Below are 19,968 nucleotides of genomic sequence, written 5' to 3' on the forward strand. Positions count from 1 at the left end.
CTATGTACGCATCATCCACCAGCTGGCGGGTGTCGGTGGGCACATGGTTTGCATCTGCTGCTGCTGCTGCTGCTGCCATCACATCATAGCCAGCTAGCGGGCGTGGGCTGGGGGCCCCTGGTAGGACAAGATGCACGCACATGCGGGGCTCTGTCGGCCTCCTGCTCGCCTACAGGGATGCAGCCACTAGCGGCCCTCTCGCCGTGCGGCAGCGCTTGGGTCCGTTGCGCCTTTCTCGTTTCCTCGCATGCTCGACCTTTCTGCTGGTGCTGGTGCCGATGCCTTTGCTGCCTATGCCTGATCTTGTCCTCTCCCTCTTCTCCGCTTCTTCATTCTGCTACCTGCTTATCCGCCGCCCCTCTTCCATCTTTCCCCTCTCTGCTTGGCACCATCCTCCCTCCCTGCGCGACGATCAACAGAGCGGACCCTGTCATTCTGTCTTCGCAAAGCCCCTCCATTGCCTGCTATACATAGAACCGCCGAGCCCATGAGCCCAACCCTACAATGAACCGCCCGCCGTCTTTCCAACGCCCGCCAGATGGTCCCATGAACAACAACCACCAGCACGCCTCCTCTTCCTCCTCCCAGCCCTATCCCGCCTACCCTCCCTCCTCGCCCTCGCAACAACCTTCGCACGCGCCCCACGCCGCCGACCCAAACTCGACCTCTCGTCGCGACACATTCTACCCTTCGGCACCGCAACACGCTCGCCATGGCAGCCAGACACGGCCGGGAGGGAACAACGTGCCCCAGGGCCAGGCAGGAGAGGGGCACGCCCAGGGAGCTTGGTCAAACACAGGTACGGATCACTGTCTATCCATCTCTCCAAGAGCGCACCAAGGCGCATGGACAATGGCTGCCCTCGCCTGCAATTATCGACGCATAATGTGCATACATCGCTGAGAACTGGTCGGGTGGGTGGGTATTCGACAAAGAGACGACATGTACCAAAGGGCATCGCCTGCAGGGACAGGGTGCATGCCACGTCAATTGCGAAAAAGCACCTCACCGCCTGTCGCCCGTCGATTGTAGTGCACACAGCGACAGGCCATGGTTCCCAGCTAGCAGTTACATTTGACGGAGCGTCGCAGCCTTCCAGCCCGAGCCACACAATGATTTGAGCTGCGCACTTTGGTGCGCGCCAGTTGTTTGGTGGAGCGGGCATGGGTCTGGCGAATTTCATGGCGCACTCCGCACATGTGGCTCCTGGCTAATGCAAGATCGGCGGGCCTCTAAGCCTGTTTAGAAAAGTCGCGACTCACCGTCCAAGCTTGTGCTGATCCATGTCTCTAGCGCGACCGATTCACTATGAAACCCATCACGTCCAGCCGGGCCCTTTGCCAGCCATGACCACTCCAAATAATAATAATCCTCCCCCCGCCCCGTACGCCTTCGACGCTGCCCGCACACGCTCGCTGAACGGCGCCAGTCCTCCCCATCCTTACGGTACTACTGCCCACCCGCCCCCCCGCCTCAAGCACCTAGTCACACCCCCTCCAAGCTTTTGCTCAAGCTAACTCTGCACCAAAGGCCCGTCTCGCGACCCTCCACCGCCTCCATCCTATGCGCGACCGCAGATGCCTCCCCCATCCTCGCCCACCCAGCAGCATCCCCATGCATCTCAACCACCGCGCTCGCAATACCCTCCCAACTTTGCTGCCGCTAGGGAGCTCCCAGGCCTAGGCCAAGCAATGCGACCGGGCACCAGCATGGCCATCTCGTCCTTGATCGGTGGCGGGGGTGACACAGGCGCCCCCATCCAAACAACACAGTCGCCATCATCACCCTCCGCAAACGCGCCCTCATCAAACGGCCACAGCATGCAGCCGCCCTCACCGCGTCGCGCATTACCATCGGGCCCCCGATCAGACTTTGCGCCCTTTCGCCGCCAGCAGACGCCCGAGCGCGGCACGTATGGAGCAAACACCTCGCGCCCCTCTGATGCACACCCTTATTCATCGGCATCACCTGGCCAGTCCTACAGCAACCAGGCCTCGCCTGACTCTGGCCGCCAGTCGCTTCCACCAAACGCTCCGCCTTACAAGCCCATGAATTTTCCTGGCCAACGTCTCTACGCGCAGGACCCGAATCGCCAATCCGCTGCAAACGTCCCGCCTCGGCCGAACAGCCAGCCAAATAGCCCTCCAGGAAACAATGATCAAGAGGGAAGGGTTGTGTACGACGCGTTTGGGAGCCGGCGCGATGCATATGGTCCGCAGGAAGAGCGGCGACGAACGTTGGGCGAGTCGCATCATGCAAGGCCAAATGCCGCTGAGCTCCTGGCAGGCGGTAACCAAGGCGGACCCGAGAGAGATAGGGCTGCGACCGTACATCCCGTGTCACAATCTACATTCAGCCCACCGCAAGAGCATCGCAACATTTCTGGCTCATCGGAACCCCCGCGCAACTTGTGGCGGCATTCAGCACCATCGGGCCCTGGCCGCGAACTTGCCCACGATGGACGACAAGACGAACCTCCGCCATTGCACCGCACGTACGGCCCATATCCTCCTGCCATGCTGGGAGTTGCACGCTATGGTGCTCAAACCTCCGAGGAGATGCTCCGTCGCAGTGTGGACCACCTGGGGCACCGTGTGGTAGAGCAGTACCATGCTCCTCCTACCTCGGACCCGACCACCATGGAGCGCCACAGAACTGAGCCACTTGCTCGCTCATTGTCTTCTGGAGGGAGGTCTCTGTACGATCAGCCCCAGAAGATGGGTGAGGCCATGCAACACTCCAAATCCCACATTGGCTTCGGACTCGAGGCGAGCAGACGAACCGGTCGCGCCTCCCCATTACCGCAAGCAGTCCAGGGTGCGCAAGGACAACCCCTGTCGATTGGCAAAGACCCGGGAATCAAGAGCGAGTTTGGCCGAATGTTTTCAGGTTTGGGCAGTGGTTTAGGATCGTCTACACCGTCGCGAGGAAGCCCCATGCCACAAAACGGAGGGGGTTCGTTCGAGTCAGAGAATGGCGAGATGATGAGAAGAATAGGCTCTCAACAAGGAAAGAAGCCAAAGCGAGCAAAGGACGAGGAGGGTATCTTTGACATGGACAGTCCTGATGGCAGAGGAACCCCTTTCGGCTCTCGCGGTGCTAAACGGAATAAGCATCATCACCACCACCACCATCATCATCCCCCGCCTCACCAGTAAGTCAACCATGCTGCTCCCCCTTTTCGCCTGTTTTGCAAAGTTCATGCTAACAATTTAGCAGTCATCATCATCACCACCATCATCACCATCATCAGCACAAGCCTGAGGACGAAGGCCTACCCGCACCGACGACCGCGATTCTCAACGGCCGACCAACGCCCCTACCCCAATCAGGCCCCGGGCAATCTGTCCATCATCACCACCATATTCAGGGGAATCCCCACCATCACCATCACCACCATCATGCGCCCCGCCCGACCATGCCTGTGGCACTTGCAGCACCAGTCAAGATTCATGACATACAGCCCATCTTGGAAGAAGCTGCCAAGCGACCCCGGAAACATCTTGGGTCACAATTGTACCAGGCCAAGACCGAATTGCCAAAACCCAACTCATCGTTGGACGACCAATTTGGTTACGCCTCGAAACCCCAGCGACTGCCGCGCTTTGACGTTAATCCTATCAACTGTACTTTCACAATCAGAGTGCCGAGATACTATCTGAAACCACGGCAGCGCCAGCACATTGTGTTAGAAAGGCACCTCTGGGGGGCGCGTGTATATCGTGATGATTCCGATCCTCTAGCTGCTGCTATTCACTCGGGATGGATTCGTGGCGAGTGGGACGATACCGTCGATGTTGCCATGCTCGATCCACGTATCACTGCGCCCAACGACCCGTCGGATGCCGAAGATGTCCTCACCAAACCCCCCGCTGCGCCTGTAACCCCGCCCGCCGACATGGATTTGCAGATTGAGATTGTCATCTTGCCCCAGCTTCAGGAGTATACGGGGTCGGTCGAGTATGGAATCTCGAGCCGGAAGAGCAAGGGACATGAAGGTCTTAGCTTCATGATCAACAAGATTCGATGGGTAGAAGAAGGCATTGGCAGCCGAGGACAGGACCGAACAGCAGCAGCATTGAAACGCCGACTAGACGCCAGTGCTGCACTGCTCGCCCTAAAGAGTGGGATTGTCGATTCCTGCAGGGTTAATGGCATGGCAAGACTACACGCTTGATGTTGAGTCGAGTAGGCGCAACCTCTCGACATATAACGGCCGTCTCGGATTTTATGGCATATGGAATTTTGTAGCATGCAGTTGAGTTTGAGCATTGCTAGATACCCGCATCTTTTATTTTTTGCTCAAGGTTGGCGCAGTATTTGCACATAGCGAAGGCGAAGAAGTTTGTGCTGCTATTTTTTTTACGACAATACAAAGAAGTGTTTGTTAATTGGGTATACTGAGAAGAAGAAGATAAAAGCAAAAAAGTATCTGGTAGCGTTTGTAGTGATGATGAAATATTCATAGCGTGATTTGATCCTGGTGTTGGCGTTTGTGCACGTGGTTTGGGCAGTGGAAGATAAACACATCCCGCGGGATTACACACGCATACATGCAAGTTGAAGGCGATAGCGGTGTGAGCTGTTCCTGCTTGGAGCACAGATAAGGCAATCGGGCCTTGTGAGTCTAGATACTACACTTGGCCGTCTTGAGGCGAGGATCCATTCATCAACACTCGAACACGCAGCAAAGCAATTACCTACTGAGTGCACAATATTCCTCTGGCAGCCAGACCCAACGAGACTGCCCCGCCAACCTGTCCCACCGCTTGCGCCACCACGCCACAGCACCATTAGACATAGTGGGATTGCGCTGCATTGATAGCAAAAATGGGTCATACTAGAACCTACTCCATCTCAACGGTAAGTAAGCTCGTATTCCTTGGGCCGACTGCAGGCTGCCACCATGGCTCTGGCCTATTTTTGCCATGGCTGGCATGAACTTGATTAAGAAATTTCACCCTCTTTGCGACGTTCCGGCATTCGGCGGCTTAAGGCATGTTTCTGGACTACCCCCTAGCCATGCGACTGGAGCCGTTGTCGTCATGGCGCAGAGGACTATGGCATCATGGCACACGACCAAAGAAAAAGTGCGTATGCGTAGCAGCGCGACTGTTTGGGGCCACCTAGCCAATGACACAGGGCCAGCAGACCGAGGCGCTGGCCGACAGTACTGTACGCATCGCGAGGCACAAGCAATCGCGCATTTTGGCATGGTCGCAACAGCCATCCGTCCGTCCGGGGAGACGGGCTCAATTGCAAACGAGAATGCCTGGCTGTCGAATAAGAATCTCGCAGCAGTGTCTGCTCCACTGCGCCCGCTAGTCTGGAGCCGCAATCCGAACGCTTGCTGGTGAAAAGAAGGACAACGGCACCGAATGCGGGGAATCGTTGTCAATCGTCAATCCATCGTCCTTTCGCTTCTTGATGGCCGGACCGAGCTCACGATTCTGCAACACAACACCCCACGCCCTTACCGCTATTGCTTCAGCCCAAACCCACCACTAAACGATCTGCCGCTCGGGAGCCTCTCCCCTTGACCGCCCAATACTTGTCATTGCCGCCTCTTTGGTTAAAAAGCCGCATTCCGTCCCTGCGCCATCGGAACACTCTCGGGCTAGATTCCGACCTGTTGCTTTTCTCTACCTTCCTCTTCTCTTTCTTACCTTGCCCGCCTCTTTTCGTCACTGCATCTGAGGGAGCTGGACTCGCCGCACAACATGACGGACACCAATGGAATATATGCGCCAAATATGCGCGCTGTGCCTGCCGGCGATTTCGTACGGCCAAGCAGAAAGACTAACGGTGCCGGTATACAGGCTGAAGACACTCGGATATGCGTCGTCATGGTCGGCTTGCCCGCGCGAGGCAAGAGCTTGATTGCACAGAAAGGTATGTCCCCTTTCCACATGGGAACATGCCGCCCCTGACCAAGCACTTTGTAGTTGTCCGCTACCTACATTGGCTATCAATTAAATCCAAGACGTTCAATGTTGGGCAGTATCGTCGCACTGCAACCCCTAACCCCTCGGCCGAATTTTTCGACACATCGAACCCAGAAGGAGAGCGCCTCCGAAAGGCAGCCGCCGAAGCAGCTGTCAATGACATGTGCAAGTGGTTTTCCGAGGGCAAGGGATTGGTCGCGATTCTCGATGCGACAAACTCTACAAAGAGCCGACGAAGATGGATACAGGAACGATGCACTGCGGACAATATCGAGACGCTCTTTGTCGAGTCCAAATGCGACGATGAGGAACTCATTATGAGCAACATCTTGGAAGTGAAGACAACCTCTCCAGATTACGTTGGCCAGGACCCTGAGGCTGCCGCAGCCGATTTTCGCAACCGCATTCGAAACTACGAAAAAGTCTATCAGACAATTGATGAGGATGAGCGTGACCTCACATATGTCAAGCTCATCAATGTTGGAGCACAAGTCATTATCAACCAGATCCAGGACTACCTCCAGAGTAGAGTTGTGTACTACTTGATGAACCTGCACATCAAACCACGATCTATTTGGTTATCGCGAGTAAGTTAGCACCACAATACTTTGAGTTTAATACTAACTATGATAGCACGGCGAGTCGGAATACAACCTCACAGGGCAGATTGGAGGAGACGCGAACCTCTCAGCCCGTGGCGACGCTTACGCGCATGCGCTCCCAGGTCTCGTCGCAAAGTCGGTTGGCGATGGCCGCAAGCTCACAGTATGGACATCGACCCTAAAGCGAACAATCCAGACGGCACGCTTCTTGCCTTTTGAAAAGTTAGAGTGGAAGGCGCTTGACGAACTCGACTCTGGTGTCTGCGATGGACTTACGTACGCGCAAATCGAGCAAAAATACCCGGAAGACTTCAAACAACGTGACGAGGACAAATACAACTACCGCTATCTTGGTGGAGAATCATACCGCGATGTGGTTATTCGGCTCGAACCCATTATTATGGAGCTGGAGCGCAGCGAGAACATTTTGATTGTTACACATCAAGCCATTTTGCGATGCATTTATGCCTACTTCATGAATGTACCGCAGGAACAGAGCCCCTGGATGGAAGTGCCTCTGCACACGTTGATAAAATTGACACCAAAGGCGTACTCGACACAGGAGGAAAGGTTGAAAGCCGACATTCCGGCCGTCAGTACCTGGCGAGGAAAGGGTACCAAGGCCGAGCATCAGCCGGCGAATGGTAGCACTTAGCTTCATTTCTTCTAATTCCTGGACAAATCTGCAGCCCGCATTATCCAGGAGTGACTGTTGGGAGAAGCGTTATGAAGGGGCTGGTGAATAGTTGTCAACAACACTATAGACGAACGAGGGGTCTTTGATGGATTGTAGTTTGGCTATTTCGGCGTGTGCGTTGAGGCATATGGGATAGGTGACATTTCTGCGGTTTGGTTCAAAACATTATTAGAAGGGCAAGCATTCAGAGTAATGGGTATAGATTGGAGGGAGTCAACATTGCGACCGTAACGTTAGGAGGGCAGACAATTGGTATCACAAATAGCAAATACTTGGATAGAAATTCGAGTAGCAATTTTTCCATTGTTTTGGCGTGGAAGTTGGAATATAAACAAAGGTGTTTGAATACGAGTTTGATCAACGTTCTAGAAAGGTAAGATGTGTTCCGTTACCTAGGTGTCGGTACATTAACTGCCCACCTTCCCATCTCAGCCTCTCCCGCGGACATTACAAGCAACGGGCTGTGCCGCAACCCCACTTCACCTCCACAACCAAACGACTTGCTGCTCCTGCTCCTGCCACCACTACTCTTACCGCCACGGGACAACCAGCACCCCTACACACTTCTCGGTGAAGCAAGAGAGAGAGAAAAAAAGGATCAGCCCACAGCAATGCAACAATGTCACCACCACCACTACCAACCACCAACCCAAGTTACCAGCACCAGCCTTCCACCTCAGACACCCCCATCCTAGACGCCCCCATACCAGCCTCATACACGACCCAAACACCCACCGCACCCGCACCATCCCCCGCAAGCGTCACACCACACGCCGGATCCCCATCGCACCCACGCCACCAGCAGCAGCAACGCGGTCCCCCACCTCCCTTTGACCCGCGCAGCGCGCACTCGAAAAAAGAGGAGGAGCTGCGCCGTAACTTGCAGGCGCGAGGCAAGAATTATGATATTAGCGGTGGTGGTGGTGGAGGGGCGGGGAAAGCGGTAGGGGCGGTACAGGCAAGTAGGGCGTGGGGGTATGAAGAGAGGCAGCGGAGGGATGAGGCGGCGGGGATACTGGAGAGTGAGGAGATGGTTATGTGGATTGCGGGGGTGAGGAATGAGGTTTGTTTCTTCCCTTTTTCCCTGATATCGTGGAAAGAGCGGGCTTTTAGCCTTTTGGGTTTGAAGGTGGGAAGGGTTGACTGACGAATGGCACAGAGTATAACGCAGACGCGGGCGTATTATCGTAATGTACTACTTGGGCTTGAGTCGTGTGCGAAGGAGAGTATTGTCTGGCGGGATGAGTGGGAGGGGTCGCAGCAGCAACAGGGTCGCGATGGGGAGGCGCTGGGGAGTCCCGGGAGGAGTGGAAAGGGCAAGGAGAGGGAGATTGCGAAGATGAAGAAGAGGGTGAGTTCGGGGGTGGGACAGTAGAGTGCGACTTAATGGGCAGAGAAGGGGAAGGGGAGAGAGCCAGTATCATGATTTTTTTTCTTTACAAACAGCTTTATACCCACTCATGTACATAGATACATCTTCACATCACGACTTTTCTTCTTCTTCTTCTTCTTCTCTGAATACAACCAGATCCAAAGAGGCACGTTACTCGTTGCATTAGGTACTTGCGTTCGTAACCTGTTTTCTCCCCTAGGCCCAAGGGGATATATATGGGGTTCATAATGAATGAATTCCCAGAACCCTTCCTCCGATTCTTTTCCTTTTTCTCCAATGTATGCCCGAACACCTCATATAGTACGCGTTTCCAAGCGCGCCAGTTACTTACATTGATTTCAACAACAACAACAACAACAAAAACCAGGACGAACGCACGCCACAGCTCCCCATCTCTTCATAGTGGCGTTTCCAAGCTGACTCTCAAAAAGGTCTATCAAACGCCCCATTCCCATATCTCCCTCACATTCCCTCTTCCATGCCGACATTGCGCCACCATGGCTTATCACCCTCACCAGCACCCTTCTCTGCAAACATGTCCTCTGCATCGCCAACCTGTCGTCTCTCACTAATTTCCCTGCTGACCTGGCCGCTCAACTTCAACTTCATAGCCTTGCTAGCCAGGAATGGGTTGTATTTACGCGAACCGTTACCCTGCGCCATTCCTCGGGATGATCGGATGAGTTCGCTCGATGTCCATCCGCCCCTCATGACAGGTAATTGCTATTGCAAAGGCTCCGAGGAAGAAGAGAGGCGGTTAAGGTGGAGGTAGACGTCGGTGCCGTAGCTGTAAAAAGAAAGTCAGCTTCAACCCTTTTCAATGTGGCAAGGAGCCAAGACATGTTGATACATACCCTTCCATCGAGATCAACTTCAAATCTCCACCAAAGTACCGTGCATACAACCGAGAAATGGGGAGGCCATAGCCGAAACCAGCCATTGGCGCTTTGAAATCGTTCTTGTTGAAATCTGGGTCCAGGTTGGGTGTTTGGTCCACAGTCGTGTACATGTATGTCCAGACGAGCGGAATCGACGATCTTGGAATACCACCTCCTTCATCTGAGATCTTGATCGTAATATCCTCTTTGCCCTCTGCAACAATGACTTTAGTCACGGGGAATGCCTCCTTTTCTTGACCATGTCTCTCTACTACAGCACGCAACGAGTTCTTCAAAGTCTCGAAGAGCATGTGCGACAGATGCCCAGGCACATACATGAAGTTGATCTCGGGGTTGCACACAAGCTGCACCTTTGGAGCGTCGAATAATCCGTAATGATCTTCGCACACAAAGCGCGCATTTTCAATAGCCTCTTGCGCCAGTTCTTGTACGTTTGTCTTGGTGCATATGATACCAACGTAGTTTGGATCACTCCGTGAGCGTTGGTCGGTGAGGGCGATGTGCTGACCGATGAGCATCCGAATTCCGATACGCGACATGTAGAACCGGTCCAGGAAAGCCTGTATGTTATGGTCAATATGCATCCGTTGCCTCTTGCGCTTCCACTCGAGGATGCCCTGCGCGACAGTAGTAACGACGCTGTCATGCCGCCGTTTGATCTTCTCCAAAGTCTCGGCAAACTTTGTGTTGTATGCGCTAAGCTCTGGTGGCCAATCCTGGCCGTCGTCTGCAGCGACATAGTATCTCCGGCTTGCACCCTTGACCTCTTTGGTGATCCCGTTGCCATTGCCGTTGCCATTGTGGTTTCCATTCGACGTTGGTGCGGATCGGTACTGTCCAGTTCTGATGCTTGGGTTTTGTGTCGGTTTACTCATCAAGTTCTTGTCGCCGCTCTTTTTCGCTGGTTTCAGTAATCGTTCTTTGATCTCGCTCGAGAGTTGTGGTCGTGGCAGTTCGACGAGTTCCTAGCGTTGTGAGTCAAGCTATTCAGCGAGCCGTTACCGCACATACCTCGAATGACTGCGCGTACCAGTCGCGCACTCTGCAAATGGATGGCATCTCATTGAGGCCATCGGGGAGGTCGTTGAGCTCTTGCACGCGATGTGCCAACCGTATGGGAAGTTCCTCAGAAAGGAACTGTGACGCGCGGAAAAGGGTTCCCGTCGATGGCTTCTCGCCAAATTGCACCATCTGCCGTAGGGACACGCCTGGAATGGAATTAGAGAGACACTTGACACCAAGACTCGAGGATACGGACCAGTCGCCGGAAAGTTGCTATAGTGCTACGCAAGGATTAGCAGTGATGGCATCGTGGGGTGCGTTGCCTACCTTGATGGTTTCCATCAGCCTCTCGCTCCGCTTCCACGACATGATGGCAGTTGTTCAAGGCCGTAACGGCCTTTGTCGCTGTGTGCTCGCCAAAGTGCTGTGGTCGGTGGTGGTGTCCCCCGTCCAAGCTGCCGAACGCCCCCACTATGACGCTAATGGACGGCGATGAACCGGCCGAGGTAACGGCGCGTGGAATGCTGTGCTGGGGCGGTTTGCGACGAGTCGTCTTGAGTGAGAGGAGGGAGAGGTGGCACAAGAGCACATGTAAAGTATGTATGTGTATGGCTAAATGATGTGATGTACACGGAGTTCCCCGGGAATGCCACGACTGATTGGAGAGCACTTGCGCCTTCCCCCACACTTTTCGACTTGAGCGTGGAGAAGCACGCGCAGCAGCGTCACAGGCAATCCGCGTTCATGAGCCTCTCATCCCACGCCTGACGAGACGGTATTGGTTATGACACGGCCATCTGTCTTGTTTTGTTTTCTGGCGCCTGCTGTCGCCAATGCATGGGATGCGACAACGTCAGTGTATCGCCCTCGACAAGCACACAGCTCCAGCCACATGATCCTCGGCTAGTTGTCGGAGGAGGCGCCGGCAGAGCGCATGTTCCTTGCTGCATGTTCCTCAGCTCCGAGGATGCCCAGACACTCGCGTGAGCCGCACCATATGGAGCTAGGCGAGCGTAGTCCCATAGGTACACATGATGCAACCGCTCTAAATACGGTCCCTGTGGTCAAAATTCCCGCAACGTGTCAGAAAATTTGTCCGACTCCCCATTGGCCGCCAGGGTAGGACCAACATGTGCGGAGCCTTTGCCATCGTATATCACCCTTTTCACAAATCAAGAGCAGCGCCCCGAGGGACAAGAAGAGTATAAGTGAATAGAGGAGAATTGTTATTTCGAACGTGCCGCCAAGTTCCAAACCAGGTCTATGCTGCACCACATCGAAAAAACGCCCTAAAATCATACACCAAACATAATCTACATGGAACAGTAACGCGCTAAAACCGCGCTCACCGCCTCAGTCGTTCGTCTATCATCGATGTTGATACAATCCAAAGAGATCTTGGGTCGAAGAGGTATTAGAGAAGGGTCGTGGAGCGTCGGAGAGTGGGGTAAACGTCAACGTGGTAATAGGACGCTTATTTGGTCTCCTCCTCAAGGAAGGTGATCAGGTCGTTACGGTCCTTGGGCTTCTTGAGACCACCAAAGGCCATCTTGGTACCGGGAATGTACTTCTTGGGGTTCTCGAGGTACTCAAACTGTGTTGCGTTAGCATTGACTGTCGGGTCATGTTTGTCTTTGTACGGCGTCACATACGAGAGTGTCGTGGTTCCACTCAATGCCCTTTTGCTTGTTGGCATCGGTGTATGAGTAGCCAGCGACGGAACCAGTCTTGCGGCCGAAGAGGCCGTGTAGCTCGGGGCCAATCTTGTTGCCCTCACCGGCCTTCAGGGTGTGGCACTGAGCGCAACGGGTCTACAGTGTGGTTAGAGAAGGTTCGGCGAACGTGTGATGCGACGAGGGGTATATCCGGCGTCATCTCAGTGTATTCGTACCTTGAAGAGGTTGGCACCCTTCTTAGCATCGCCTGCAAGGATATGTCAGCAGTCTGCATGACGATAAAATTTATTGTACTGCCAAGCGAGCCATCTTGCCATGTCGCAAACCTGCCATATTTCACACCGCCTCATGAACTGCCCAAATCTAGCTGGCTTGTATTCTAGGAAAACGCTGCTTCTCATAGAGGCCAGTTCTCCATGTGCGCGCAGGCTCAATGGGCGTTGGAAGCAGGAGGCAAGGCGAGGCAGGCAAAATGGGAGACGACCGATGACGTCCGATTGGAGTCAGAAAAACGTACCCTTTTCGTAGCCCATTGTGATAAGATGAGAGGTATGAGGGTTGGTTAGGTGGTAGAGAGGTAGTGTTCAGGAGTAAGAGAAGAGTGAGACTTGTGGAGTGGTGAAAGGAAGCAGCGATGGAAACTGGAATGAGCGACAAAAAAGCTGGCAGAGGCAATGGAAAAAGCCAAACACGTGACTACGCTCGCGTCAGGGCCCGTCATGCCATCGCAGCTAGCGCCTGCATGCGGCGAATCAGAGACGCAGTAAAAGTCAGGAGCAAAGGCGGTCGGGTGGAACCGGTCCGAGGACGCCTGAGCTGGGCAGGCAAGAGCCTCTGAGCTGAGCCAGGGCCGTCTTTTGTCCAGCCGCTTTTGCTTTCCTGGTACTCGGCAATCCTGCATCATCCCATCAGTCGATGCCGTCATGACGTCGCCCGCAAACAACCCTGGGCAGCTGCCAGTACACACGCCAAGTCCACGCACATATCCATATCAAGAGTACATAGATGTAGACCAAAAGCAATCATCCTCCCCTACTTACATACACTACTCTGGCTGTCGGGTTTCCCAGGGTCTGGTCCGTCGGCTTCCCTGCAGGACGCCGGCTCTACATACCAAATACGATGCCGCGCAAGGGTCCGTAAATCAGCGTGACATCTTCACGGTACCGTCCAGGTTGATGAATGCCGGCTTCTCGTGATCTAGAAAGCAGTACATTAGTATTACATTCCCCCGCCAGCATCACACTCATCTTGTCTTCCTACCAGCAACCCCCCACCATCCGTTGTGAGCCAGTCCCTTGGTTGACATCATTAAGTTCTGCCCCGCCACACCTCAACCGACAGGATGGATCAGATTCCAAGTATCTTATATGCTGATGAGAACTTCAAAACATGGCTGATACTCGGCGCTAGCCGAGGCATTGGCCTAGAATTCGTCAAACAGTTGCTCGCGAAGAACGAACGCATCATAGCTACTGTGAGAGAGCCTTGGGCCGGGCATGCCAGTGGCCTGTGGGGACAAGCGGGTGGCGATCATGGCCGATGTCAAATGTACACATGCGATATCTTGTCTGAACAGAGCATCGAAGTACGGAAGCCGATTGCATTTCGTTCCTGCTGCGAGACTGAGAGGGGCTGACACTGTCAGAAATTCGTCGCGCAACTGGCAGCACAGCCGAACCTGAAGATCGACTATGTAGTACTAAATGCAGGAGTGCTAAGGTACCCGAATGTAAGTTCGACATCATGCACGTATGCAAGGGGGCTGCACTAACCGTTACAGAGGGCCACTGAGCTGTACGTTCCTCGTCGCGGTCACGCTTTTCTGGTTGTGGCTAAAGCGTGCATTTGCAACAAATCCAGTATATCCGGGTGATGGTAGTCATGGTCGAGATCATGGATGCTGACTTCAGACAGATCGTTTGATGAATTCGCTTTCCATTTACACACAAACACCATCGGGCCCATCGTCGCAGCACAGAAGCTTCTGCAAACAAAAATCCCCATAGGCACAATTGTCTTCATGTCCAGTGACTCGGGTTCCCATGGCAAATTTCTTGAGATGGAGGATGGGTTTGCCGCATATGCTGCGTCCAAGGCTGCACTAAACATGGCAGCGAGGCACATGGCCGCTGAATTGAAGCGGAAGGACGACGATACAATCATCTTATGCATGCATCCAGGTGAAGTAGCGACTGACATGGCAAACATTGAAATCCCATGGACTATAGAGGGTCTCATTTCACCAGAACAATCGGTTTCAAAGATGATTGAAGTGATCACGACCAAAGGCATACAGCACAGCGGCACCTTCTGGACATGGGAGAACAAGGTCAGTTTACCTGAGTCTTTTCAAACCTTTAGTCATGTACTAATATCTACGTTTCGAAAGCCTTATATTTGGTAGCATCGATGACACTCATTATGTTCCCGTCTTGAATCAGTCGCACACTTGTACCCAGATTCCAGTTGGCTGTGCTTGTGCCTGCTTATCAGATTGTGTATGAATGCTGATTCATAGTTTTTATCGTGCTTCACACTCAAGTCAACATAGAAGTTTATAAGAATTGAGAATCAGTCGAATTTATTCGGAATGCCCGTATTTTGCCTGCCCATAGCCGTTTCGCACACCTTTGCCATGAGGAAACGCGACATGGATTCGCACAGACGGTACCTATAAACGCGAATCTTTCAATCTGCAACCCATTATATGAGAGACAAAGTCGTTGATGTTTACCTGAGCTTGTGCTATCAATCTGCTCAAACGTTTAGTAGTAGTGGTTTTCGCCTGGGCTACCATAGATGACTTGTGGGTGCTAGCCGTTTTTTAGCAAGCATGCACGTGCACTCTGAACCAAAAGTACGTGCAACCATCCTCATTCCATAATGACACTTTTCCTTTCGAAACTCGACATGTAGATGGTAGCCATGTCCGAGGGTGCACATGTTTTATCGAGAATGTTGATTTGTGGCTTGGTTAACGTGACGTCTCCACAATGACTTCATCGGGAAGCTACTTTGACAGTTCACCGACAATATTGTTGTACCAAAGCCATCGACAGCACAACCGCGGGTCGGAACATCAACTCCCCGAATCACTATTAACAACCCAGAATACGCAATGGCTGCCTCCCCCGCCATGACAGATCCGCTTGCGGCTCTTCCGCCGGAGATTGTCCTCCGCATCCTTGACTTCACGCCTGTCTCTACACTAGGCTCTCTCATTTGCGTATCACGTGCTTGGCAGCAATTCATCGACCATACCCACCAAGACGCCATCTACTCCTCTCCCTCCAAAACAGTACAGCCACCAAAGCGTCTACAACCACACAGCAGCGCTCGCGATTTTTCTTTCCTTGAAAACTCTACCAGTTTTTCTAAATTCTTCGACAATGTCACATCTTGGAAAGACTTGTGCAAGCGCCAAACCTTGCTTGAGCGCAATTGGAATGCGCCACGGCCTGTGACTCGCGAATCTGTCCTACAGGTTGGCAATGATGCCATATGGCGGTTCAAGGTAGACTTCAAACGTCGCTTGTTCATATCTACTTCACATGCTGGTGGCTTCAACGTTACGGATATGGACTCAGGCCGCCTCTTGTGGCGGTTACCTTCCGTGCTAGATACAGCAGAAGAGCATGCTGTTAGACCATACGCGCATCTCGAATACCAAGATGGGACTGCAGTGTTTGATCGTGAGGGTGATGCACTGGAGGTATGGCGGATAGATCAAGAGGGCACCGAAAGAGGAGTATTCAAGCGTATTGCTGTCCTCGATCATGATTGTCAGACGAGAGGATTTCAGCTTTCGTATTGGACGTTGGTAGTCGTTTCGGTGGAAGGTCAGGGCTTCGTGTATGACATGAAGCAAACCCCACCGAAGCTCACTACCCATCTTACCATCGAGCAAGATGCAGTAGGCCATCTGGATCAAAACGAGGATATGGTAGTTTACTCAATGGGCATACGCGGGTATCATGTGTATGATAAAGAGTCGGGAAACTGCTTAGGCCATCTGCAGCCATCGCATTGCACAGACAAATACTGTGTGCATCGGCTACCACCCGTAAACGATCCCTCTTTCAGGGAATCAATGTATGGATTACGCCATGGTCAGACCAGGCGGATCTTCCCTCCCGCCTCGCCACGTAGAAATCGCTTTACTCCTATTGAGCTCGGTAAGGGCCCCCTGCCGAACGCGCCTGATGACCCAAATCACCCCAGGAATGGCGAGGATGAGTGGGGCGCCGGTATGCTAGACCGCGATAGCAACCTCTTCGTTGGCTTCTCCCGCCTCGGTCGCGTTTTCATATGCTCCGATATTCGTAAGGCACTTGAAGATGGGGCTAAGAGCATGGCCAGCTATAGCCAGATTCTCGAGTGTGATTCCGACGGATCGGACTTTGATCTCGGCGGATGGTTATCCGTGCGAAACCACCGCGTCATGTTTGGAATCCAAAATAGAATATATGTCGTCGCGCTAAACGCAGAAAATCGACTTGACTTTGAAGACGGCAAGAACAGGAATCGAGCTTCATACTCACTCCTTACGGGCTCGACACCTCAATTGATGGTCCCAGTCAGTTTCATGGCATTGTATGACGATTGCATTATGACAACATACGCTGTGAGTTTAATCCTTCTATAAGAAATGGCAATTTTGCAATGTTTATCTAACATTTAACACAGACTATTGGCCAGCGACAAGAAGACGATGGGCCCGGTCGCATTTTTCCGACAAAAGCAATACGCATTCTTAGTTTAGCACCTTCTCTTGACAACAGCGATCATACAACTACAGATTTGGAAGTGCAAGCGCAGAGACCGCGGAATACGCTGATGGAGCTTTGGATGATGTTTAATGATGAGCCGAGCGATGGAGAGGATACTTGGAGGACTATAGATGGACATGACTTGGATGATGAGTGGGAAGATGAGGAAGACGAGGGTGAATGATTGTCAGCAAGGAGTTTGATGTATCAAATGTCATGTATTCAGGAAAACAAGCACAGATGTTCAAAAGAATTGTTAAATGGTTTCCCATTATGATGTTCGAGGTTCTTAGTACGCGACGCATACTAACGCAAGGCAGTTTTGCGGGCCGGTGTCGTTACTCTCAGCTTGGCACCACCAATCAAAGTAAGAGGCACCCGTGTTTCTTGTCTTATGCAGGCTCGATCAATTGACCAATACGCGAACAATCCTTTTTGTCTTGCATTTGCTTCCTTCCCCCATCGCTGTGACATATCTCTGTCTTATGCAGAATTGTGAAAATTGTGAGAAACGAGTTCTAAGTCCACGCCACTAGATAACCTATATCCTACGCGAATATATTGATCAACATCGCTTATTGATCCACTAGCTTTTGCAAGGGGTGTGAAAGGCGGGAGGAGGAGGGGAGAGAGAGGAGAGAGAGAGGGGTGGGAGGTGGGGGGTAAAGGAGATTATATCCTATCCGTGGACAGAGAAAACACTCGAGCATGGACACTAACATTATTAAGAAGTCACGTGGCTTATAGAAGAGCCTCAGTATCGCCCAAACTTTGCCTTATTTTTTTTTTGAAAAGAAGGAGACAGCACCCAGCACAACCCGGGAAATCTTGGGAGGGCCGGGGGTAGTGTGCGGCTGCATACACAGGTTGCAGAGGTGGTGACTCGAGGTGCTTTCAGCACTTATCATTTACGCCACCAAAACTTGGCTAACGGTTGCCTTCTTTTTTCCTGCTTTTTGCCTGATTGCCTGGTGGCGCCCCACAGAGCCTTCATGGATATACAATCTATGTCGAACTGCCATACCAGTCAGTATTCGCAACCAGATGTAAGAGCGGCACATGATAATCCACACCACCAAGCCTGCCACTCATATTCTTCCCTCGTTCAAGCAATGCTTCCCTCCCGCGCGTTTAGTTCGTCTTCTCTTGTACCTGGACCTAGTCAGGCAACTGCCATACCTTCTTTGTCTCGACCTTCTTGGACAAAACAGGATGTGTTAACTCTTGCTGGCGTATGCATAGCTATGATCACCGTGTTACTCGCATTATTGAGTGTCTTGACGTCCCCGCTCAGTCTACGCAAGTGGCTGCGCAGACCGTTTCATTGGATCACACGACGGCTGCGGCCCAGTGAGTACAGTCACGTGACAGAAAGTGCGAGCTGATTGGGTGGACTAGATACGGAATCCCTACCCCTGTCATCACCATCGCCTTATCCACCAATGGTCATCGAGAACTGGAAAAATACAGATCCGACAGCGGTGCGCCAACTATGGCAGGAACGTTACAATGAGTCGTTGAGGGTGAGGCGCGGGGGATTCTGACAGCGAATCAAAAGAACTGGATACAATACAATACGGTCTGGATGATTACCTGGATAGCGTTGGAGTAAGGATTCCGTGCGACGCATACTATGGGCGTTTATTTGGTGGGCTTTGCTTTCTTTCTTGTTTGTAATAAGTAGTATAGGACTTGAAGTCATACTTTTTTCGCATTTGATCCATCGTTCTTATGTCTTTTCCCCGAGTGTCAGCGTCATCACCACACCTACTGCGCGCTGAAAAAAAACGAGCATGTTAATATCGAGGCACTACCTTCTTCGCCAAGCCCTGAACAATCTAACAGCTTCCGTCTCCCATTTAGCAATAGCCAGTTAATCGGTTAACCTTGAAATAAGCTATAGTTGGTATGACGCATTCCAACAACGTCTTCGGAACGCATAGAACGTTGTTCTCCTACAGCGTGCTGTATAACATATGGCTAGAGGCTACAGGGCGCCATGCACATAATATACGGAATCACCGAAGAACAAACTAGTCCATGGGGTTACATTAATCGATCTTGGGAGCCGAGTTTGCAAAGAAGTAAGCTGTACGACCATTTACCTGGTATTGATGTGTGATATGCATACCTCGAATACGAGGGTCGCTGCACCACCTTTTACATTTCTTTAATCCCAGTGCCAGCATTGTAAGATGGTGGCGCATATCGATTGGAGACGCAGCGGATGCCAGCGAAGCTGTTTCCATAACAGCATAGATACGCAGAGATCTCTTGTCGGCACAGAGGAAACTGCACCCTCCAGATATTGTGCGCGCGTAATAGAGACAACTAACTCATCTACAACACCGCTTGGGAATCAGGAGAGAGCTTCAGAATAACAGTTCCATTGCAACAAGATCCAGGAATGACGATCCCGGTCGTTACTAAATATAGGGCGGGGTGCCTGGATGCCGGGTGCCTGAAGACGGAGTATACGATGCAACCTCTACCGAACAACACGCCTCGAAGGAGTGACTGCTGGTATCTTTTGAGCTGGGTTTTGGGGACAACCGATTGTAACAATACTTTTACTGGGAGTATCTCGTAGTACATAAGAGAAGGGAAGTCGACACAATGGATGAACACAAACCACTTTCAAACGCCTCTATCCAAGCAGTTCTCTATCTACGACTGTGTTAATTATCAAATTGTCAAATACCTCCAAGATGCAATTCACCATCACTTCCGCTGTCACTCTCCTCGCATTTGCATCTTCTGCAGCTGCGTCTCCTCTTGCGGCCCGTCAGGACGCGCTGCAAGATTGGCAGGTAACAGACCTCGCAGTTTCTGTGCCAATGGGACGCCCCGGAAGTTATCCTTGGGGTACCCTTAAGGCGAACATAACCGACCCGAATGCGATCAACCTTGGTACTTCGAGCGATGGCAGCCAGATGATAGTGCCCGCCGGAAGCAAGAGGGTGGTAAGTTTCGCATGCTGAT

The 19,968-nt window shown here is 52.3% G+C and overlaps 11 protein-coding genes across 11 annotated transcripts; 8 read left to right on the forward strand and 3 right to left on the reverse strand.

The window, feature by feature from the left end:
* Nucleotides 1–504: 504 nt before the first annotated feature.
* On the forward strand, nucleotides 505–4,177 carry COCCADRAFT_429 (uncharacterized protein; the record flags this gene model as incomplete). Its single annotated transcript, XM_007708464.1, has 3 exons — nucleotides 505–799; nucleotides 1,531–3,154; nucleotides 3,220–4,177. 3 exons carry the CDS (start codon nucleotides 505–507, stop codon nucleotides 4,175–4,177), a joined length of 2,877 nt encoding a protein of 958 aa, XP_007706654.1.
* Nucleotides 4,178–4,274: 97 nt separating this feature from the next.
* Nucleotides 4,275–4,466, reverse strand: COCCADRAFT_81657 (uncharacterized protein; the record flags this gene model as incomplete). Its single annotated transcript, XM_007708605.1, has 1 exon — nucleotides 4,275–4,466. The coding sequence occupies one exon, from the start codon at nucleotides 4,464–4,466 to the stop codon at nucleotides 4,275–4,277; it is 192 nt and encodes a 63-aa protein (XP_007706795.1).
* A 462-nt stretch (nucleotides 4,467–4,928) lies between these two features.
* Nucleotides 4,929–5,357, forward strand: COCCADRAFT_21750 (uncharacterized protein; the record flags this gene model as incomplete). Its single annotated transcript, XM_007708493.1, has 1 exon — nucleotides 4,929–5,357. The coding sequence occupies one exon, from the start codon at nucleotides 4,929–4,931 to the stop codon at nucleotides 5,355–5,357; it is 429 nt and encodes a 142-aa protein (XP_007706683.1).
* A 363-nt stretch (nucleotides 5,358–5,720) lies between these two features.
* COCCADRAFT_21751 (uncharacterized protein) lies at nucleotides 5,721–7,202 on the forward strand (the record flags this gene model as incomplete). Its single annotated transcript, XM_007708494.1, has 3 exons — nucleotides 5,721–5,892; nucleotides 5,946–6,532; nucleotides 6,579–7,202. 3 exons carry the CDS (start codon nucleotides 5,721–5,723, stop codon nucleotides 7,200–7,202), a joined length of 1,383 nt encoding a protein of 460 aa, XP_007706684.1.
* Nucleotides 7,203–8,106: 904 nt separating this feature from the next.
* On the forward strand, nucleotides 8,107–8,619 carry COCCADRAFT_69742 (uncharacterized protein; the record flags this gene model as incomplete). Its single annotated transcript, XM_007708606.2, has 2 exons — nucleotides 8,107–8,307; nucleotides 8,404–8,619. Coding segments are annotated over 2 exons (417 nt in total), but the record flags the coding sequence as incomplete, so codon positions are not given.
* A 741-nt stretch (nucleotides 8,620–9,360) lies between these two features.
* On the reverse strand, nucleotides 9,361–10,907 carry COCCADRAFT_21753 (uncharacterized protein; the record flags this gene model as incomplete). Its single annotated transcript, XM_007708495.1, has 5 exons — nucleotides 9,361–9,424; nucleotides 9,492–10,501; nucleotides 10,548–10,744; nucleotides 10,795–10,819; nucleotides 10,866–10,907. The coding sequence occupies 5 exons, from the start codon at nucleotides 10,905–10,907 to the stop codon at nucleotides 9,361–9,363; spliced, it is 1,338 nt and encodes a 445-aa protein (XP_007706685.1).
* Nucleotides 10,908–12,012: 1,105 nt separating this feature from the next.
* On the reverse strand, nucleotides 12,013–12,747 carry COCCADRAFT_21754 (uncharacterized protein; the record flags this gene model as incomplete). The annotated part of the gene is made up of 4 exons (XM_007708496.1): nucleotides 12,013–12,132; nucleotides 12,191–12,349; nucleotides 12,430–12,461; nucleotides 12,732–12,747. 4 exons carry the CDS (start codon nucleotides 12,745–12,747, stop codon nucleotides 12,013–12,015), a joined length of 327 nt encoding a protein of 108 aa, XP_007706686.1.
* Nucleotides 12,748–13,559: 812 nt separating this feature from the next.
* On the forward strand, nucleotides 13,560–14,621 carry COCCADRAFT_434 (uncharacterized protein; the record flags this gene model as incomplete). The annotated part of the gene is made up of 5 exons (XM_007708465.1): nucleotides 13,560–13,802; nucleotides 13,863–13,946; nucleotides 13,998–14,011; nucleotides 14,132–14,546; nucleotides 14,607–14,621. The coding sequence occupies 5 exons, from the start codon at nucleotides 13,560–13,562 to the stop codon at nucleotides 14,619–14,621; spliced, it is 771 nt and encodes a 256-aa protein (XP_007706655.1).
* Nucleotides 14,622–15,335: 714 nt separating this feature from the next.
* On the forward strand, nucleotides 15,336–17,170 carry COCCADRAFT_81893 (uncharacterized protein; the record flags this gene model as incomplete). Its single annotated transcript, XM_007708607.1, has 2 exons — nucleotides 15,336–16,841; nucleotides 16,904–17,170. 2 exons carry the CDS (start codon nucleotides 15,336–15,338, stop codon nucleotides 17,168–17,170), a joined length of 1,773 nt encoding a protein of 590 aa, XP_007706797.1.
* A 928-nt stretch (nucleotides 17,171–18,098) lies between these two features.
* On the forward strand, nucleotides 18,099–18,530 carry COCCADRAFT_32064 (uncharacterized protein; the record flags this gene model as incomplete). Its single annotated transcript, XM_007708537.1, has 2 exons — nucleotides 18,099–18,336; nucleotides 18,385–18,530. 2 exons carry the CDS (start codon nucleotides 18,099–18,101, stop codon nucleotides 18,528–18,530), a joined length of 384 nt encoding a protein of 127 aa, XP_007706727.1.
* Nucleotides 18,531–19,694: 1,164 nt separating this feature from the next.
* COCCADRAFT_81739 (uncharacterized protein) lies at nucleotides 19,695–19,967 on the forward strand (the record flags this gene model as incomplete). Its single annotated transcript, XM_007708608.1, has 1 exon — nucleotides 19,695–19,967. The coding sequence occupies one exon, from the start codon at nucleotides 19,695–19,697 to the stop codon at nucleotides 19,965–19,967; it is 273 nt and encodes a 90-aa protein (XP_007706798.1).
* Between the last annotated feature and the right edge of the window lies 1 nt (nucleotide 19,968).

This window comes from Bipolaris zeicola, assembly GCF_000523435.1.
Source record: "Bipolaris zeicola 26-R-13 unplaced genomic scaffold scaffold_2, whole genome shotgun sequence".
NCBI lineage: Eukaryota > Fungi > Ascomycota > Dothideomycetes > Pleosporales > Pleosporaceae > Bipolaris > Bipolaris zeicola.